The 21,634-nt window shown below is 44.1% G+C and overlaps 1 protein-coding gene across 1 annotated transcript in view; it reads right to left on the minus strand.

Moving 5' to 3' along the window:
- Positions 1-21,634, minus strand: part of SV2C (synaptic vesicle glycoprotein 2C) — a 171,882-nt gene that overhangs the window by 85,970 nt on the left and 64,278 nt on the right. The window contains exon 3 of the mRNA XM_056112502.1: positions 12,196-12,347. Coding sequence (XP_055968477.1) covers positions 12,196-12,347 — 152 coding nt within the window. The remainder of the gene's footprint in view (positions 1-12,195; positions 12,348-21,634) is intronic.

A 21,634-nucleotide genomic window follows, 5' to 3' on the forward strand; every position in this document is an offset into this window, starting at 1 on the left:
CTTGACAGCTTTTTGTCCTCTTGTACATTCCACAGTGCATCCGAGCAACTGAAAAGCCCATGGAAAGGTGAGTTCAGGAACAAGCAGCAAGTGGAGAATGCAGTCTAATCTCCACAAGTGCAAACAGACTCCCGTGCTGCATAGAGGATCAGCATTTCCCAGGGCAGCTCCAGAGTGGAGAAGGATGCCTTTAGGAGACAGTTGTATAAGCAGATCGACCACCCGTCTTTCACCATTAAGTTTTCAATGTCAAACTCCGTCCTAAATAACATTAATATCAATCTATTCTTCCAAGCTCTACTCCAGACGTTAGCAGTGCTCCTGATGGCCTCAGTGGTAGAGCTGTCTGAATGGCCACATGTGCCAAGATACTGTTCCTTGGGACTTTAACCAGAACTGTCATGAGAACTTCTAAAAGCCACTCAGGGGCTGGAGAGGTGGCACAGTGGGTAGGGCTTTTGCCTTGCACACGGCCAACCCGGATTCGATTCCCAGCATCCCATATGGTCCCCTGAGCACCACCAGGAGAACTCCTGAGTGCAGAGCCAGGAGTAACCCCGGTGAATCGCCAGGTGTGACCCCAAAAAGCAATAATAATAATAATAATAATAATAATAATAATAATAAAAGCCAGTCAGAGAAAACCTATTTGGACAGAGAGATTGTCATAAAATAACCCAATCAGACCCTAAAAAGGATAGGGACTTCTAGGTCATTCTGCACCAATGCTTCCGCTGGTATGCTCAGGAAAATTAAAGTTTGGCTTCCACATACATCTATATATATACACACATATATGTTTATAAAGATGTGCAGTGCTGTAACCTTTCATCTCCTCAATCTGGGAAAGAGAAGGAAGTTTTCCTTCTGGCCCCTTCTGTGATGTATCTCAGTGGAAAGGTGTCCAGGTTCTCTTGCTTATGTCCTAACATCTGGACAGCTTTCTTTACCACCCACAAAGCTGTAAATATCTCTGTCATTCTACTCCAATGCAATATCATTGATGAAAATCTGGGGAATGATCATATGCTCTCAAATAAGGAGCGCTTCATAAGAAGATGACAAGTTTTATGTCCCTCTAGGTGAAAGTTAATTTGTAAGCACAGCAGTTAGTTACCAAGGTCTGGTAATGGCGCTAACTGTAAGCCTTGGATACAGAATCTAATTAGGCTAATGACATATTTAGTCCAACAAGGGTTTTTTGGAACAGCTCTTTACAAACATATACACACACTCGGGGGTGGGGGAGAGAGAGAGACAGAGAGAGAGAGAGAGAGAGAGAGAGAGAGAGACAGACAGACAGACAGACAGACAGACAGACAGAGGCTATGTCTAGTTCAAAATGCAGAAATATGCAGAGAAATGAGACGGCAATTTTATGCATCCACAGAAACTCCAATGCCTTTAAAGATTGGGAGTCGGGGCATGTGGTTCTAGTGGCTAGAGTCTTTGTTCACTGAGATCATATAGGTAGTGATACAGGCTAAACTGTCTTCTCAAAATTTATATACTAACACTTGCGCCTTCGAGGTGACTCTGCAAGAGTCTCACCCTTCTCTGGGGGCAATACCTTCCCAAAACAGTGTCAGGACTGGAGAAACAGTACAGGAGGTAGCACACTTGCCTTGCTGACCTTAGTTCCATCCCCAGCACTGCATATGGTTTCTTCAGCATCACCAGGAGTGATACCTGAGCATAGAACCAGGAGTAAGCCCTGGGTACCACTGGATGTGGATCCCCAAACAATGTTGTCTTGAACTTGGTCTAATCACGAACATCTTGAGAGTGGGAAGAGAGAACCGGGGAAGGGACAGCAGGGGCAAGACTCAGCCTGATGCTGGTCCACTGGACCAGAAACAAGATCCCCAGTGCATGCCTGAAACTATGGATAGTATTGAACCTCATATATATTATGCTTTTCTCTAAACATTTACACTTATGATAATTTTTAAAATAATATTTATTACACTTACGGGTAGGGCATTTGCCTTGCATGCAGCTGACCCGGGTTCAATTCCCCCGCCCCTCTCGGAGAACATGGCAAGCTACTGAGTATCCCACCCGCATGGCAGAGCCTGGCAAGCTCCCCATGGCGTATTTGATATGCCAAAAACAGTAACAACAAGTCTCACAACGGAGATATTACTGGTGCCCACTAGAGCAAATCGATGGACAACGGGAGGACAGTGCTATAGTGCTACACTTACTTTTGATTTATTATTTATATAAGACACAGTGGGCTGGAGCGATAGCACAGTGGGTAGGACATTTGTCTTGCACGCAGCCAACATGGTCGACCTGAGTTCGATTCCTCTACCCCTCTCAGAGAGCCTGACAAGTTACCGAGAGTATCTTGCCCGCACGGCAAAGCCTGGCAAGCTACCCGTGATGTATTCAATATGCCAAACACAGTAACAATTGTCACAATGGAGACGTTACTGGGCCTGCTCGAGCAAATCGATGAACAACAGGAGGACAGTGCAGTGCAGTGCTATTATCTTACTGTGTCTTATCACTGTCACAAGCATTCTGGTGGTGTATGGTTTTTCTCATGCAAAGGAGGTTTGGTCTAAGAGTCTGGCAGGGCCTTCGGTGGCATCACCAACATCTTAAGGGCAGGGGGGCAATCCCATACCCCAATACAGGGTTAAATTGGTTCCAAGCCATCTTCTCTGCTACCCTTGGAGTATTTCTTTTTTTTTTCTTTTTGAGACACACCCAGTGATGCTCAGGGGTCTGCACTCAGGAATTACTCCTGATGGTGCTCAGGGGACCATATGGGACGCTGGAGATGGAATTCGGGTCAGCCACGTGCAGGGCAAACACCCTACCTACTATACTATCGCTCTGGCCCCTTGGAGTATTTCTTAGCTTTGTCACATCTGGAGGATATCTGGGGGTGGGTGGGGGGGGCCCTCAAAAAAGCTGTTTTTCATATCTAATCTTCCATTTTTGGGATCACTTTGGAAGAGGACAGCTTCCTGTGAAACAGGTTTTCCATTAGGATAATGGGAATAACACTATTGCTTCTGCACCCATGATTCTTAGGATGAATAAGATGATCTATGTAAGAACATCGTTCAGGAAAATTTATTAATGATTTTATAGAGAAAGTTGCCAAGACAGTGCAAAAAGACCTTCACTGAGTTTCCCTAAAAGGTTATAAATAGATCTAACTATAGCACAATAGCAAAGGAAATAAATGGGCATTGTCTAATGCATGAGGACAGTTCTAAGCCACCTTATGTGCGGGTTCAAGTAATCATCTCTCTGATCAAGATACTAGTCCATAAACCCAATGATTTCCCAGTTAAAATCTCCAGGTGTGGAAGAAGGGGTCACAGAGATAATACAGAGGTTGAGATACTCGCTTTGTATCACACAGACCCTGGTTTGATCATCAGTTCACAAAGGGTCCCCTGAGCACCACCAGGAGTGATACTTGAGCACAGAGCCAGGAAAGGCCCTTGAGCACTGCTGAGGAGCTCTATTGGGTGTGTCCCTCCCAGAACAACACAAAACCAAGAATTTTCAGGCATGAACCCAGCCCGCTTCTTACCACCCCAAACTTCTGACAACCATGAACTTGTCACCCATCTCATTGTCATTTAAGAAAAACATTCCATAAGCATGTTATGGAGTTGGCTTTTCTGGCTCAGCAAAATGCCCTTCAAGTCGAAACACACCATTGTGTGAACTGCTCTTTTCCTCTCAGTGCTGAGAGGCTGTCCAGGACTGGGAACACATTTGGGTGATGGCCAATTTGGGGCTCATAAAGATAAAAAAGCTGCTATGAACAATCACTTGTAAGCTTTTGTGTGGGCTCAGATTTTCATTTTTCTGGGCTAAATACCCAGGTGTGCCATTGTGGGTCAGTTAGTGTGCATGCTTTGTGCTTTTAAGGCACTGCCGAACTGTTTTTTCAGATTGGTCACACTGTGCTGTACATTAAAGCATGAAACATGGAATTTCTCTGCATCCCCTCCATTACTTGGAGTCACCACTGTTACTTATTTTATTATTTTTACCCAAAGAAACTTGAATTTGTGGGTTCATTACAACAAGGTAGAACACATTAGGGGAGTTTCAGGGTGTGCCGGCGTGTTAGAAAGGGCCGCCTGTGGTGTTACTTCATGTGTTTGGTGATTTAGGGAAGAGTTTAGAGAGTGCAGTAATCCTCTGCATTCAGTGTTGCCAGAAAATGGGGGACATATCAAGGCTAGGTATTTGTTTTAGTCAGGATCTTCAGAGAAACAGAGCCAGCCACAAATATAACCATTCTATTGAGAGCTAGGTAGGTGAATATAGCTAAGGAGAGAGAAAGAGAGAGATTTTTACGAGAAAGTGGCTTGCACAAGTCTGAGACTAGAAATAGCATAATCTACTAGCTGAACACATTCAAAAATTTTTTTCTTTAAAATTTTATTCAAATATTTATTTTTTGCATCACACCCAGTGATGCACAGGAGTTATTCCTGGCTTTGCACTCAGGGATTACTCCTGGTGATGCTCAGGGGATCATGCGGGATGCTGGGAATCGAACCTGGATTGGCCTTGTGCAAGGCAAATGCCCTATCTGCTGTACTGCCACTCCAGTCCCCACAGTCAAAATTTTTACGCTAGAAAATGTAATGGTGTTTTATTTGTCCTCAAGGTAAGTCTAACAGGAAGATGTCTTGAAGTAGGCACCTGGAGCCACAGTAAACAGAACTAACTTTCACCAAGCCTGCTTGTTGTAATGGTAAGAGCCAGTTACTTCGGATCAAGTTCTCCAGGATTTGTGAAGGACCTGGTCTACTCGTCAGTCTGGAGATCAGACTTGTTTTAGGAAAGATCCAGGATCTAGCTAAATGAGGTCTGAGGATCAGGAAAGCTTGGTCCACTGAAACACAAAAAAGAATTCATACCCATAGAAAAGTCTCTCTGGAGCCTTGAACTTATATTTTCTGAAACCAACTCAGAAAGTACACACCCACCCAACTGCACCCACCTTCATATAGCCTGGATTCTCCTCCGGGACTGAGACTTGATGGGCAAGTGCTAAGTGAACACTGAGGGGGCCTGGACACCCTGTCCTGTGACTGTGACTAGGATTTACTGACAATCGATGGTGTCTGTAAGGTTTGCAGTTTGCAGGGATAACAATATTGTCCATGACACGGAAAGAATAGTCTAACCAATCTCAAAGCTCCTCAGTATACTGGAAAGTGAAGTTGGGTAATCTGAGCTATTTCTTCATACACTCTAAGTTTGGGGGATGAGGGCCTGGATGAGGGGATGAGTGGGCTTGGGGCTTAGCTTGAGGAACTGGACCATCAAGTCATCCCAGCAACGGTTCCTGCTGCTCTCTGGCTGGGTTTCCCAGCCTTCCTCAGCATTTTGTGAACAACTCAACAGCTTTCTAATAAATTCCTAGTCCAATTTCATTAACTATAGCTGCTTTCTGTTACTGGCATCCAAATAGGCTAGACTAGAAGTGCCATCTTATACTTTGGATTATGAACTATAATTGACCTTAGACAACACAGATGTGAAACATCCTCTCAACCCAGCCACCCCCCCACCCCTTCAAACACAACGTAAAAAACTCTGGGAAATAGAACTTATGCTGGTATAGAAATGATTAACATAGTTATGTATTATGTATTGTACTGTTAGAACAGAGGAAGCAAGAAAAGAAAATATTATTAGCAAAATCACAAGAGAAAATAAGAGAAAATCATTTACAGTACTGTGCTGTATTTATTGACACCCTAAGTTTACGTTTGTTTATAAGATGAATCATCTGTCAGCATCTACCATTAATGCTGTATCCTATGATAGGAACACTAGTGATGTATGATATCACCAATACTATACAACAAAAATGAAAAGATAATGTTACAAGGGAATTGATAATTAACTATAGGTATTTATTAATTATAGATATTTATTGCACTGATAAGTAAAACAATGTTTCCAACATGTTGGTTGAAAAAAATGTACAAGTAGACTTGTTCCACTCAAACCCATCCTACTTAAGCTTTATGAACAACTCTAAAAGATTTCCCAGAGGAAGAGTTAAATGGAACAGCAAGGATGGTAAGCTGTCTCCCAATTTCCCCTCTAATTTGATATGTATTTTCCTTGCTGATTGGAGTGAGAAGACAACTATACATTTTCCATGTACCCTTTGCATCAAGGTCATGAATTGAATGAAGTTGGATTTTTTCTCAGGGTTTACTCCTGGCTCTGTGCTCAGGGAGTTACTCCTGGAAATGCTTGCGGTACCACATAGGAAGCCAGGAATCAAACAAGGGTCAGCCGCATGCAAGGCAAGCCCCCTCCCTGCTATACTAGCACTATGGCCCCAAGTGTTGAAATTTTGAGCAATGAGATGTAAGTAGAGTTGTGTGATTTCTGTGCTCCCTAGAATGTCTCTATTGGTTGGAAAGTGACAAATGAATGACAAAACTCTAAAGTAAACTCTTCTATCGGGGTGTTTGATGTTGGTGGTGGTTTTTAATATGTGACATCAAACATATTTGTATTATATCTTTTGATTTGTTTTCATCTCCTTTGGTAGACTGTTATCCTAATGCGTCTGTATTTTTGGGTGTTTTTTTTTCTTCATACAGGGGTGTTGATTTTGGGGAAATACCCAGTGGTGCTCAAGATCTGCAGATCAAACCAGGGTCGGCTGTGTGACAGGCAAGCGCCTTTAACTCCTGAACTATCTCTCTGGACCCAGTTGTCCTCATCTTAACTAGCGTAGACAGATGGTGAAAGATGCTGTGGGATTCCAGAGAGAACCCCCCAGCGCAGCGGTTTCCTAAGATTCAAAAGTAAAGATTAATTGATTTCTAGTTTCGAGGCTGGAATCACTTCAATTATGGCAGCGGTTGCTAGAACTGTCAATAAGTGCTGTTAATGAATATGACAATATGAGTTGGATGAGAGTATCTTGAGTCAGCTGGTGTCATTTCTGATCCTATGTATTTCATGTGCATTTAAAAACATGATTCCCCAAGAGAAGGGGTGGGCTGTGGCTGAGGACTGGCTCACAAAGCGGCTCCACAGCGCCACCTGTCGGCCGTGAGGACTACGGTTCCCTCCCTGGAACCCAGGAAAGGGCCCCGTCTCAAACGCCCAAGGCGCCAACTATAAGCTCTGGTACCAGAGACAATGTACCTGATATGGAGCCTGGAGCACAGAAAGAGCTCAGCAAGTGGCTGACAGGGGAGTTTGAAGGGAAGCGCCAAGACCTCAGGCCTGTGCTGTGTGTGGTTTAATACGCAATCAAAGAGGCAGCTCCTGACTTCAAGACCCCATTCTAAAAGGGCAAAGCAAAAAGCACTTTTTAACTTTTTGAAAAAACTTTGGTGGAGCATGGGCACTGGTGGAGGGATGGGTACTTGATCATTGTATAACTGAAACCCAAGCACAAAAATTTATAAGTCTATAACTGTACCTCATGGTGTTTCACTAATAAAAAAAATAAAAAAATAAAAGTAATTCAAGCCAATTAAAAAAAATTTTTTTTTTTGAGTCATGGTGAGATAGTTACAAAGCTAATCATGGTCGAGTTTCAGTCATACAGTGTTCCAACACCCATTCCTCCACCAGTGCACATTTCCCACCATCCGTGTTTCCAGGTTCCCTGCCACCACCCTCTCCCCCCAGCCTGTCTCTATGGCAGGCGCCTTTCTTCTCTCTCTCTCTCTCTCTCTCTCTCTCTCTCTCTCTCTCTCTCTCTCTGTCTTTGTGTCTCTCTGTCTCTTTCTGTCTCTGTCTCTTTCTCTTCTTTGGTTTACAATACAGGTACTGAGAGGTTATTATGTTTGTCCCTTTACCTATTTTTAGCACGCAGTTCTTATACAGAGAGATCATTTCCAACTATCTTTGTCATGGTGGTCCCTTTGCTACCCCAACTGCCTTCTCCCTCAGCAGCTCAAAGAACCCCCCATTTAGATAACCGACATCCTTGCTGCACATCCTCACGCACCTCAGCAGGGGACAATGTGTCCTCTGCAGTGACGACAGAGCGTTAATGGAGCGAGCCACACTCCCACACACCCGCCTCAGAAGGAAGCACTCAGCCAAGGCTGCGAAGTGCAGGTGACTCAGCCAGTTCCTGTTTTCCCTTCCAAGGTGCTTCCATTAAGGTCTCAGATGACCTGATTACAGGGGCCTCGGGGAGCACACCCAGAGCGGCCCTTACTCTGACTGTTGGTCCCAGAACTGGTGTCTAGCCTTGCCAGTGTGGGGATTCCAGAAGCATCCTTTCTCTATGCCTGGTCACAGCAGCTCAGCCACACGTGATGTGGGAAGCCGTGGCCTTCTGTGTACAGGGAACAGCCTTGAGGCTCAATGGAAGTAGCTGGTAACATGGCGGCGGCTGGCAGAAGAGGTGCAGGGTATGATGAGACACGAGCCCTCAGTCCCTGCAGCCTTGCTGGACTGTTTGAGGACATTTTACATATTCAGAAGCTTTCCATATTGGCAGTTGCCTGTCCGTCTCCAGGGAGACTTTCAGCCCCTCAAGCAACGTGTGAAGGTACAACACCCTGGTAATCTGAAGCTGGTATAGAAACTGCTAGGCCCACCATCCACCAGGAACTCACAGCCACAATCTGACCACAGCTTTTTCTGTCTGGTGTTATGCTGACCTTGTTAGGAATCCTTCCAGACAACCTTTAGTGACCAGCTCAATATCTGCGTGGTCTCAGGTGCTGGTGTGGAGCCAGGGTTCAAATGGTGGTAACTGGGCACCAACCACTGGGTCACACATGAATGCAGAAACAGCTTCTTACACTGGGGCTGGGGGCACCTCTGGTCATCAGGATCACCCGCCAAGTGGGTGCCAATGACATCCTGACCCTTCAAGCAAATTCTATATTACCCATGTGAAAAAGGCTGGTGATGGGCTTTGAGTGAATAAAACTCAGCCCAGGGCAAAGGTGCTCCTCTGGCTCTTGAATGGAAGAGGGTAGAGGTAGGGCCTCCCGTTCTCTTGCTTCTCTGGGCTGCAGCATCCCTGATGGAACAGAGAGCTCGAGAGAAATAACACAGCGTTTCATGTTTTGTATTTTTCCCAAAGCTGCCAACAGCATGCAGAGACTTTAACCCTTGGATCATTTTCAGTACATGAAAAGAGGTACCCTTGAAAAGACTGACATTCTGAGGTCAATGGGACTCTAAAAAACCCAGGGCGTAGTAACCGACACTCATGAAAGGAGTTAGGCGTGCAGGTCGGGACTGCCCAAATATTCACAGGACAGACGCGACCCGGCCCCTGTGTAGACTTTGGCTCAGAGCCCACCCGAGGGGAGAGGTGAGCCATTGAAGATTCTCAATCTGGGCTGCAGGACTCTTTAAATGATCTTTAAATGATTCCTGCTGAGTCTCAGGCCCAGAGACTGATCAGAAATCTGATTGAGGATGGGTAGGATCCAACCATGGCTCCCTTCAGGGGTGAGAGAAGAGTCAACTTTTACTAAAAGTCACATATGAAAAGATGTAATTCACAGAGAGCAAAAGCAGTTTAAGGGATTTTCACAATATTCCTCCCTCACCCCAGTCACAGGACACAGAATCCAGCAACCTCAATACAGGATTTTTAAAAATCATACTCCAGGGGCTGGATTGATAGCACAGCGGGTAGGGCGTTTGCCTTGCATGTGGCTGACCTGGGTTCTATTCCCAGCATCCATATGGTCCCCTGAGCACCGCCAGAGTGATTTCTGAGTGCAGAGCCAGGAGTAACCTCTGTGCATCGCTGGGTGTGACCCCAAAAGCAAAAAAACAAACAAAAAAAATCATACTCCAGCCGAAACAATTAAAACTCTTCAATATATATAGGGATTTTAAAAAGATAAGCGTATTTTAAAAGACTACCCCTTAATTCTAATATATATATATAATATATATATATGGGATTGATAGAAATAACTTGATTTTTCAGTCATACTTCCAGATGCAAAAGGCCTTCCTTCCTTCCTTCCTTCCTTCCTTCCTTCCTTCCTTCCTTTCTTCTTCCCTTCCTCCCTCTCTCCCTCCCTACCTTCCTTTCTTCTCTGCCTTCCCTCCTTATACCTACAAGACATGGCCTCCATGTATCGCTAAGTCACTTCCATGGACCTTTATTAATTTCTTTTTCATTAACCGCATGACTATTTCTCAAGGCTACTTCGACACAGAAATTAAAGTCAGTCTCAAATACATTTAATTCTGCTGTACTGTGATTGTTTTGGTAATTTTTCATGCATTGTGTAAGATTTACTACCTTCAACCTTTCTAATTACAAGTGGCTTAGGAAGCCCTTTTGTTATAAACAAAAATTATTTACTGTGGGATTGAAAAAAAAAAGCTGGGGATAGTGCTTATTTTGTGTAGGTGAGTCACTGACTGAGTGGCAGAAAGGCCAGAGAAAAAAATCTGGAGCCCTCCATAGAGCAAAGGCAGGGAGGTATGAAGGGGAAGAGCCCAAGGAACTAAAAGCCGAGTGGGGAGACTATTGACAGATGCACACCATCATGCTTGGCCTGTCGGAGCTCACCAATTGCAAGGACCACTGTGAGCTCTGGCTAGGTTTGAGGCCAGAGCCAGAGAGCACAAAGGCTAAGGTGTTTGTCTTACATGCGCCAACTTTGGTTTGATCCCCACATCATGGTGTGTCCCCAAAACCAAAAATAATTTTTTAAAAGTCACTCTGTTGCTCTGTTGTAGAAAAAAATGCAGAAAAAAATATCTGGACATTATATATAGTCTCAGAATTTTTTTTGAAAAAAGAGAGAGAAGAAAATGAGCCAAGAGCAAATTTCTGAAACCTGAGTTTTTTGCTTTGTTAGGTTTCAGACAGAGCAATGAATGAGTGAGGTCACAAGGGGTTTTCATATAGTGTTCATATTTGGCTAACTTCAGCCTGTTGATCCACACACATACATCACACACACACACACACACACACACACACACACACACACACACACGCTCTGCTGATACACTGAATTTGATTCCTATATTCGGTTCCCCTACCCCTGACTTAGGTGTTTGTGAGGGAAGCAACTGGGAACTTCAGGCATCCAAGTCAGAGAAGCCAGACACAAGGCCGGGGAGAAGTATGGTGGGAGGATCACTTGCCTTGAATGCGGCCGACGTGGGTTTGATCCCTGGCACCCCAAATGGTCCCCGAGGCCCTACCAGGAGTGATTCCTGAACACAAAGCTAGGATAACCCCTGAGCACTGCCAGGAATAGCCCCCAAACAAAACAAAGCAATAGAACTCAGAAGCATTTCAGGTCTCCAAGTGGCAGGTACACTGAGTGCTCAGGAGAACTGGGGAGGGTGCCTGGAAAGTGGGGGCCGGGGAGTTCACGCTTCAGTTCTTCTGTTTGTCTTATGATCTGAGTATGGTCTGGGTATGATCTGGGTATGATCTGGGTATGATCTGAGTATGGTCTGCCTTATTATGATCTGAGTATGGTCTGGGGATCACTCTCACCTCCCCCTGGGCAAGGACCCCACGGATAGCACACAGGAAGCAAATGAAAGCAATGGATTTAAAAATGGCGAAACACAGAGCTGAGGGTGGGGCACAGTGGTACAGTGCTATGCAAGGGTTCAACACCTGCCACAGCCCCCACCCACCCTGGCACTGGTGGGCGGGGTCTGCATGCTGTAGAGCTCGCCAGTGAGTCCGGCATGTGGCAAAGAAGGGCAGGGGAGCTCTGGTGCCTGCACTGCCCTGAGAGACGCTTGCGGTTTGCTGTGGTCCTGTACCCGTGCTTGGATACTTTTGATAAGAGTTGTCAATGTAGGCAACACATAACCCCAGTCTGTATGGCCCCTAAGTACAATAACAACAAAAAATTCAATGGTAAAACACAACTGTATTCCTGAAGGACCACTGGCACAGTCTTACCTTATACAGATCTCTGGACCAAAACAAAACAAAACAAAACAAAAAAGTCTAGGCATAGAAAATGAAAGGGAGAGAATCATGATGGTTTTTTTTTTTTGTCAAAAGAGCATGAGCGAGAGAGAAAGAGAGAGAGAGAGAGAGAAGAAAGAGAGAAGAGATGGGAGAGAGAGGGAGAGAGAGAGAGAGGAAGGAAGAGGAGGAGGGGGAGAGGGAGGGAGGGAGCGATCAGGAAGGTGAATGAAGTCAGAAGTGAAGCAAGGTGGCGGCTGCGCTGGGCCAGGTTAGCTTCTTACCATAGTGCGGGATGATGGCCCAGGCCATGGCAGAGGCGTAGATACCGCCGATCATCCAGAACATGCAGAGCCAGCTGAGATGCTCACCCCGCTTCTCTCGGGCCAGCACTTCGGCAAAGTAGGAGAACACGGTGGGAATGGCTCCTCCAATCCTGCCGGGAAGGACAGAAAGTACGTGACATGGGAGCACGTGTGGCCCCATGAGATGCAGAGAGCAGCAGTGAAGCGCGCTCTTCCTGACACATGAGCCCTCTATACCAGTAGTGTCCCCGATTCTGTCACTTAAACAAGTCTCTGTAAGTGTCTGCCACAGACCACTGGACCTGTAATTAAGCTACTTTACCAAAAGGGGGCAGCAGTGCTCCACACAGTTCGTCTATGGCGCTTAAAAGCCCATTCACTTTCTGCTCAGAGCTGACTTTACAAAGCGAGATTATTATTATTATTTTAAAATTACAATATTTAGTATGATAGAACGACAATTTTAGTTAGTGCATTTAAGTGGGGTCTCCCTAGCTGGGCTTGGAAGTTGGGGACCACTCCCAGTGACACGCGGCTCAGATGTGGGCACCTGATGGACTTTGTACCTGGAGGTGCTGCTCCTGTCCAGCAGGGTCAGGGACCATGAGAGACACCTGGGGCCTCGGACATGTCCAGCACACTCCCTCCAAACCTTTGAGTTATCTCCTGGGTTCAACAAATGCTTTTTCGTTTGTCTGGGAACCATCCATGGCAGTGCTCAGGGCTTACTCCTGGCTCTGTGCTCAGGGATCACTCTGGTGGGATCCAGGGACCACAGCTGGGACCAGGGATCAAAGCCGGGTCAGTCTTATGCAAGGCAAGTGCATTAACCTTTGCACTATCTCTCTGGGCCCTTAATGTATTTTAAAAAGCGATTCTGCCTTGTTCTTCCAAGGTCCTGTTCTTTAAACATGCATCTTGCTTGTTTGTATCAATATTTCCTTTCTTTCTTTCTTTCTTTCTTTCTTTCTTTCTTTCTTTCTTTCTTTCCTTTCTTTCTTGAATCACCGTGAGCAACACTTACAAAGTTTTCATGTTAGAGTTTCAGTTAAACAAAGATGGACCATCCATCCCTCCACCAGAGTACATTTTCCACTACCAATGTCCCCAGTATCCTCCCCATCCCCCCCCTCACCCCCCATGACAGACAATTCCCCCCCATACTCTCTCTCTCTCCTTTTGGGCATTATGGGTTGCAATACAGTGTGTCGATATATTTCTTTGCTTGCCTATTTCCATTCTGGAGAAGCCCGTGATCTCTCTCAAACATGTAATTTCCCCCCTCACATCTTTCTAAATAAGTTTTGATAAAAACATTTCTCTCTCTCTCTCTCTCTCTCACACACACACACACACACACACATTATGGGTTGCAATACAGTGTGTCGATATATTTCTTTGCTTGCCTATTTCCATTCTTTGCTTGCCTATTTCTCACACACACACCACAAAGACATTCTCTGCCCATGCTGTGGGCATCTGGGGAAACGGGCGTAAACTCCTTCTCCAAGTGCAGCCTGTACTTTCTCAGAAGGCAGCTTGCTACAGCCTGAGGGTAGTTGGGCTCACTCAGATGATCTGTGGGCAGGACCAAGGAGGCTGCTTCTCAGACTGCCTTTGGATCTAGTTCATAGGTACCATTGCAGGAGGAGTCCAGGCAAAAATGTAGACTCATCTGAGGTCTAGGTATCCAGAGCATGGGGTGGAGTTCTTCCTTCCAGAGAAGCTGACCGTGCTCTGGGGAGAACAGTGACTTTGGCTCAGATTTAAGGTTCTCAAGTAAGATTATGGCATTTTACTTTACTTAAATTTTTTCCGCTTCTTTTTATTTTGTTTTTTTTTTTTAGCCACACCCAGGGTTTACTCCTGGCTCTGTGCTCACTCTTTCATTACATTATTTCTGGTGGCACTCAGTGGACCCTCTGTGGACTGGGGAATGAAATTGAAATGGGCGGCATGCAGGGCAAGTGACTGTTTGAACTCTGGTACTATGTCTCCGGCCCCTCAAATAGGATCATGGAACCAAATTTTGTTTCCTTTAGAGAGGTGGATCACAGACCTCATCAAGTCACAAGTCTTGATCTGCCTGACTTTTTAAACTGTTGCCTCCAAAAACAGAGTCGTGCAAAAAATATATTTCTTATATTATTCCAAGTAATAGATGAAGTCTTAAAATCAACTTAAGAAAGGAACGTGCAATAATAACAGCAGGTGGTAGAAACATCAGTGACACCGTTGAAAATATTTTGGGGTGCTGAGTGGCCAAGCACCTGCCTTTGGGGGCATGAGGTTGGGAGCTGGAGCCAGGGCAGGATCCTGCGTGTCCCTAGCATGATCGTGGTCACGGCACTGCCCTGGGGATCCTCAGGGACACATCGCAGCACGAGCTCTCTGTGTGTGCGAGCACAGGGCCAGTACAAACATGAGCATCACGGAAAGAAGAAGGACCACTAGCAGGCATGTGTGTCAGCACCTTGACTAGGGGCAAGGCCCCCACCCCAGGGCCACTGCTGCAGCACCATCCTTGGCAGCGAGGGAAAGGGACTAGAGAGAAGAAAGACGTTGAAAAGTACATCCGGAAACCTCACAGATATACACCTCCTTTATGTTCTGGTTTCTGTCAGGGAAATTCCTATTGACTTTTCCTGTAAATCTGATGATGCCGAGGACTAAAACACACATTCATCTACTTATCAAGAACTGATCTTAGCGGGCTTGATAGGATCAGGAAGTAGAGGCCTTACCAACCAAATGTGTCTTGGAGGAGGGTCATGTCAGCAGCTAAACTGGACACAGTAAACCAGCTGCAAGGTCCGTGGTATCACTGTGCCTCGCCTGGCTCCACACAGCACCACTCACTGCATGCCTGCGACCTGCTTACAAGGGCACCCAGGCCCTCCACTGCATGGTAAGGCAGATCCTTCAGGCCAGCACTGTTCATTTAACTATGGAAAGCAGCATTTAAAAACTTAATGGAAGAAATCAAAGGTGGGCAACATTAGCTGTAGATTATCGAAACAAAAATTCCAAGAAAGGAGAGGAATGGGGGTGAGGGAAAGTGGAAAGAGAAGTCCTAGACTGAACATGTTCGCCACTCAATGCCTCTTTGGCTGATCACAGCGCCCAGGAGGAGAGAGAGAACAGGGGGGAATGCCCTGCCACAGTGGCAGGGGGGGATGGGGGGATGGGAGGATGGGGGGGGAGGGATATTATCCTGGTGGTGGAAAATGGGCACTGGTGGAGGGATGGGTATTTGATCGTGGTATGACCGAGATCCAAGCACAAAAATTTGTAAATCTACAACTGTACCTCATGTCGTTTCACTAATAAAAAAGAAAAAAAAAAAGAGAAGTCCCAGAAATCACATGAGGCAAGGGGGACCTTGGACTAGGCTCGGCTGTACTGATGAGGTATCTGCATTGATCTAAGCCACTAGACCCAATACGATGGAAAGTACGGACCCACGCTACAATAATTAAACTTAAAAGTCTGTCTGTCAAGGAGTTAAGGTAGGAAGTGGGAGGAAAACTGGGATCACTAGTGGTGGGATGGGGTTGACATTATATGCCTAGAAACCTACTGCAAACAACTTTACAAATCACGGTGTCTAAACATTTTTAAAAACAAGCGAAAATTAAAATACTAGTAACATTCAAGTACCATTTTATGAAACTTTGGTTTCCATGTTTATTTACACATAATATATTTATATGCACAGCCTAATGTACTATGTTTGGATATATATACAAGTGCATGTAAATTTATATACGTATTTGAATACAAATGTATGAGTCATGTTTCTTAGTAAAGGTTGCTGTTCAAAGTGTTAAAAAAAATTCTCATGTGAAAGTATCTGTATTTGTTCCTCTGGCTATGACTGTGGGAGTTCCACCAATTTTCATTATGTTATGATGTTTTTGGGCTGGAGCGATAGCACAGTGGGTAGGGCGTTTGCCTTGCATACGGCCGACCTGGTTGACCTGAGTTCGATTCCTCTGCCCTTCTTGGAGAGCCCAGCAAGCTACCGAGAGTATTCCGCCCGCACAGCAAAGCCTGGCACGCTACCTGTGACGTATTCGATATGCCAAACACAGTAACAACAAGTCTCACAATGTTACTGGGTCCACTCGAGCAAATCAACGAACAATGGGAGGACAGTGCTACAGTGCTATGATGTTATTACATTGCCACATCTGAAAGTACTTAAAGATTGAACCAGGGGTTAGCTGCATGCAAGGCAAATACCTTAACTCCTGAACTATTTCTCCAGTCCAGGTTTCACGGGAGTCTTAAGCAGTCTTACTTCCAGAGATGTGACTCAATGGAGCACATGGTCACTCAGTACCACTGTGCCTGGTGCAGCCAGCAGGCTCAAGGCCATCATGCAGGCCCCTAGCAAGCAGCTCAGGCACAGCCGATGGTCAGGGCTGGCTCTGTTCCTCAGGCACAAAATCACAGCTCTCTGCCTGGATTTTTGAGGAGCTCATACCAGGAATCAGTTACTGAATTAAAAAATTCAATGGAGCCTTGAACATCTCCTATTTGAAAGGATTTTATAATAACACAGTTTTAGTGGCTAATAAAATGTCTAAATCATAAATCTTTTCAAGCTACTCCTTTTCCTGTGGATGTGGAGGATCATTTCCTCTGCATCATAAAGCCCCAGTCTCTAATCTCTACCATGACCTCTCAGTCCAGAAAAAGAGCCCCAGAGGGTTCTCTCTGGGGATGGTTCAGTGGTCAAAATATGCCAGCTTTCTCAGCACAAGGCGCATGAGTTCGATCTAGTGCCCCCCACATGTGCTGAGTGAGCCCCTTTGGCTGCAGTGGAGTATGTGATCTCTGGGTCTCTGCAGCCAGGTGTGTGTGGGGGCACCACAACTGAAGGTGTGCGAGCACCTTGCCGCTCCTGCCCACAGGAACACCTGACGTGTGCTAAGCACCATAACCAAGAGAGTGTGGCCCCCACAAAACTTTGAAGCAAGCACCGCAAAGAAAGAAAGAGCACTACAGTCAAATGTGGAACCCGACAGCCAGGCAAATGTGACCCATGGTCATATGACAATCAAGAAGAGCAAAAGCGGAGTTCCAGCTTTTACCAGCTTTTCATATCTTAACTTATGCTTCATTATGGATTCTCAGCATCCTTTATGCAAGAGCTCTAACTTACATTATTTTGGTTTGTTTTGGGGGCCACATCCGGCAGTGTTCAGGGTTTACTCTTGACTCTGTGATCACTCCCGGCAGGGCTCAGGAACCATATGGAGTGCTGGGGATCAAACCTGGGGATCAAATCCAGGTTGGCTGTGTGCAAGGAAAAGTGCCATTATCTCTCTGGCCTCTCTATCTCACACGGGCAGGTCAAGATGGGCTCATGTGCTCTTAGCCACAGTAAACGGACTTCAGGGTGGCTAAAATGGCAGGTGGTAGACTGTAAACTTGCCTGCTTGTGTTAAGCAAGTGGCTGTTTTGCACAAGAAAATACCAATTTTAAGGACTTTTAAGCAACTCAGCTGGCTTAGACATATTGCCTCTTTTTTTTTTTTTAAGGTGGTTAGTTTTGCCTGGATGTCTCTAAATGTGTGTTAGTAAAGCACACGGCAAGAACTCTGATGTCAGTGGAGAATGAGGGAATCTATTTAAATCCTTTGCTAAGTTCTCCAAACTCAAAGACCTATAAAAACCACCCAAGCAGTCACATTTCTTGTCGTGCACTGGGGATCTAGGACTCTTCCTTTTACCATGACATCCTGTAACAAACAGGAAACCAAACTCACACTGCAACGCAACAATGATGTGCATTTCACACTCATCAGTGAGCTTTATATTGGTCTTTGACATGAGGCTCCTTCAAGATGTGGATTTAACCATATTCATCACTGAATCCCTTGTAATTGGCCTAGTGGACATCCCAGTGTTTGCTTTGAAGAACTGAATTTCACCAAGATTCTCCAGAGATGGAGCTGGCACACTGTCTCTTGGAATAATCTGTTCTTGATGACCTCAACGTCTCTAATAAATGGGGACATAGATATTGTTTTCTGGGTCAATCTGACCTCAAGAGAAAATGGGGGCACTGAAATGGATGTTCTCATAGCTATCAGGGCCCCCAAAGAGTTACTGTATTACTGTCTCAGTTGTCATGGTTACGTCTTGACCCAAACAAGGGAATTCACTTAGAACTCTGAAACACAGACTGTGGCCAATCACCCTGGGCTTCCAGGAGCTTCCAGAACTTATCTTTGGTGCTTTAGAAAAATATTTTTGAGGGTGGCACTGAAGAGTTTTGGTGCAATGGTATCACTTTGCTGAACCCCTCTCTTGACGTCAATGATCACTTCCTTGTAGAATGGTGAGATCCTGGTAGTGAATCCATATACAGCTCACGGAGGATCCTGATGTATTGAGTTTGAATGCCATGTTTGGCTAGGGCTTCAATGACCACTTCAGTCGCAACAGAATCAAAGGCCTTCTTTAAATCAAGGAATGTTAGACAGAGCGGCATCCTGAACTCCTGAGAAACCTCAATGAGTTTGGTTACCTTATAGATATGGTCGAAGATATAAAACATATTTAGATCAGTGCTCAAATTCCTGTGTAGTTAGTGGTTCTTAAGCAGGGTTGTTTCTGCTTTCCATTCCCAGCAGACATGTGGCAATGAGGAGTGACATTATAGTTGCTACAACTCAAGACTTGCTGTTGGCATATCGTGGGGAAATGATAAAGATGCTGCAATAAACCCTGCAGTATTCTGTTCACAAGAAAGCCCCTAACAGTTACAGACCTAACAAAACAGCAACTGTGTTGATATTGATGAACTCTTGCAATGGGAACTTAATATGTAAAATACACTTATTTTATATTTAGACATTAAATATAAGTTATCTTTCACATTACATAAAGGCTAACCCATTTCATCATAACCAGTTAACAGGAGATCTTTTTTTTAAATGGCTTGTTATATAATGATCAATTAGCTGCTACTCAAATTTACTGAAGTTTACTTTGATGGAATGTTTATATAAATGAAGCAATCAAATCAGAGTAGTTTATAAAAAATTTTTCTCAGGATTGGATATGAAACCTATTATATTTTCTGTCAGAAGGGTCAAATCTTAATTATACATGGTAATAGAAAGCACAGAGGAATAATAATTGCAACCCACACTCTACATAGCTACATGATTAGCCATATTCAAAAGAACTGAAAGGACACAAACCAAACAGCATGCCAATATTTAGAATTTCAAAATTCTTTTCTAAGTAATAATAATTTTAGGTTTCTACAACTTTAGTCATAAAAATATCAAGCAAAGAAACCTTTCATATCTATTTCTAGGGGCTGGAGAGTAATACTCCAGCAGGTAAACTACTTGCTTTGCATGCTGCTGACCCTGGTTCCATACAATTTCTAAACCCCACCAGGAATGATCTCCAAGTACAGAATCAGGAGTTAGCTCGGAGCATAGCTGGGTGTGGTCCCAAAACCAGGAAAAAAAATCCATTTCTAGGGCAAATTTGGAAGCTTGTTTCAACCCACTATGAGCATAAGTCTGCATACACACATGAACACACATGACCACCGTGAACACACATGCACAAAAGCATGCATTTGACACAATATTAGCTATCTGTCAAATAACATGAAACATTTATTTTTGTTAGTGACCTATGATGATTTACATGTAGGATACTGTGTATTTCTCTTCTGTCAGAAACATGAGAAACAAAGGTTCAATCAGTTTAGCAGAGCAGGGGGAAGGAAAATGTGAAGTATTACTGTCTTCAAAAACCTCATGGAGAATTGAGGACCCTGATTGAACTCAGGTCTAGGCTCTCACCATCACACCCCCTCTTTCTCCAGTTCAGACAACACCTGAATGGAACGATAATTTGCTCAAATCTCATTCTGGTGCTGATTTATGCTGATTCTTGTGGTAAAGATGGGAAGGGGTTTCAATTTCTTCACAGTGAAAGAGGGCAATTGTAATAAAAAGAGTGATTTACTGCAAATGACTTGAAGTAGGACATTTTAGGGGAGAAATTGTGGACTGTCTGAAGAATTTCTTGTCCTGAGGAATTCCACTGGGTAATTCCGTTCTACTTTAATTCTCCAGTGAGTATGTAATGAAGAGTAATTTGCTTCTCACTTATTTCACCATCTCATTGTCAAACAGTCCTTTCCCTCAATCTTCCATTTCCATTGGGAAATAGGATATCACTCAAGAACATAATTAAGGAGGAAGATGATTAAGTACCGCAAACTACATGTCCCACACAGATAATGAGCAGAGGTCAAAATCTAACCAAGAGCAGATGCCTGCAGCTTTTGAGACAAGTATTACGGGTTGATAAAAAGAAGGGTGAATGGTGTACTCTATCTAGTAATCATAATTACAGTAACTTGCATGAAAAATATCCTTTCAATCCTTACTCATAATCAACGGAAAAAAGAAGGATACCCATGAACTGCCAGGCAAGTTGCATAGCAATTTGAAATCAATTCATTGTGTTTTAAATTGAATACAGAAATAAGGAATGAAAGCAACATTTTCCAAAGATGAACTTTTCGGCAAGCCTCTTTTTGATTAAAGTACATGGAATATCATAGGGATTGTTCAGACACTAAGATGACAGGCACAGATCTATTGGCCTATGAAGGAACTGAATGGAAATGAAAAATAAAACTCCTAATTGATTAAAAGATGTATGTTTATTCTAAGTAATCAAGACTGAAACAGGAGAACACTTAATTGTAGTCAAATCAATCATCGAATCAAGAAAGCTAACTGTCTATGCTGAGTGGCAATGCTAAAGAATGGGTTGTTTGGAAAGCTTTATTTCTCTGATTTTTGATAAGGCAGTTGGTAATATTTTCTTAATGTCATTTCAATTATGAATCAAATAATTGGCAGAAAACGTGATTACTTCAAAATACCAATATGTAAATATAACATTTGGATTTTAAAAAGTGCTTCTAAGTGACATAATTATAGTGTGGAGAGTTTGGGGTACTTTCGTGGTAGAAGAAGCGTATTAACTTTGCACACTTAAGACAAAAAGAGTGACCTGATTGTAATCATGTTATCTCAACTATAATTTTTTAAATGAAACTTTCAGAAAAAAAACCTTCAATACAACTTCCTGAGCAAGGAACCATGGTGTCCTATGCTCCATAAATCTATGAAAATGACAAGGGAGCAAAAACATGCCACTCTAAAATTTAGTTTTTGTCAAAAGGCAAATATAATGGCAGGGATACTAACGGCGAATATAAAGCCTTTGGCAACGCAATGTGCATGTCCATAATTTGCATTCTTTCTATAAGGGTGTCTGCCCCACTGCACAGGGAGACTCTAATTTCCTCATCTTTACAATGGGGAAAGAACTTCAATGTTCATGCCTTTGTCTGCCCCCC

Source organism: Sorex fumeus, unplaced genomic scaffold (genome assembly GCF_029834395.1).
Source record: "Sorex fumeus unplaced genomic scaffold, SorFum_2.1 ptg000018l, whole genome shotgun sequence".
In the NCBI taxonomy this organism is placed as follows: Eukaryota; Metazoa; Chordata; class Mammalia; order Eulipotyphla; family Soricidae; genus Sorex; species Sorex fumeus.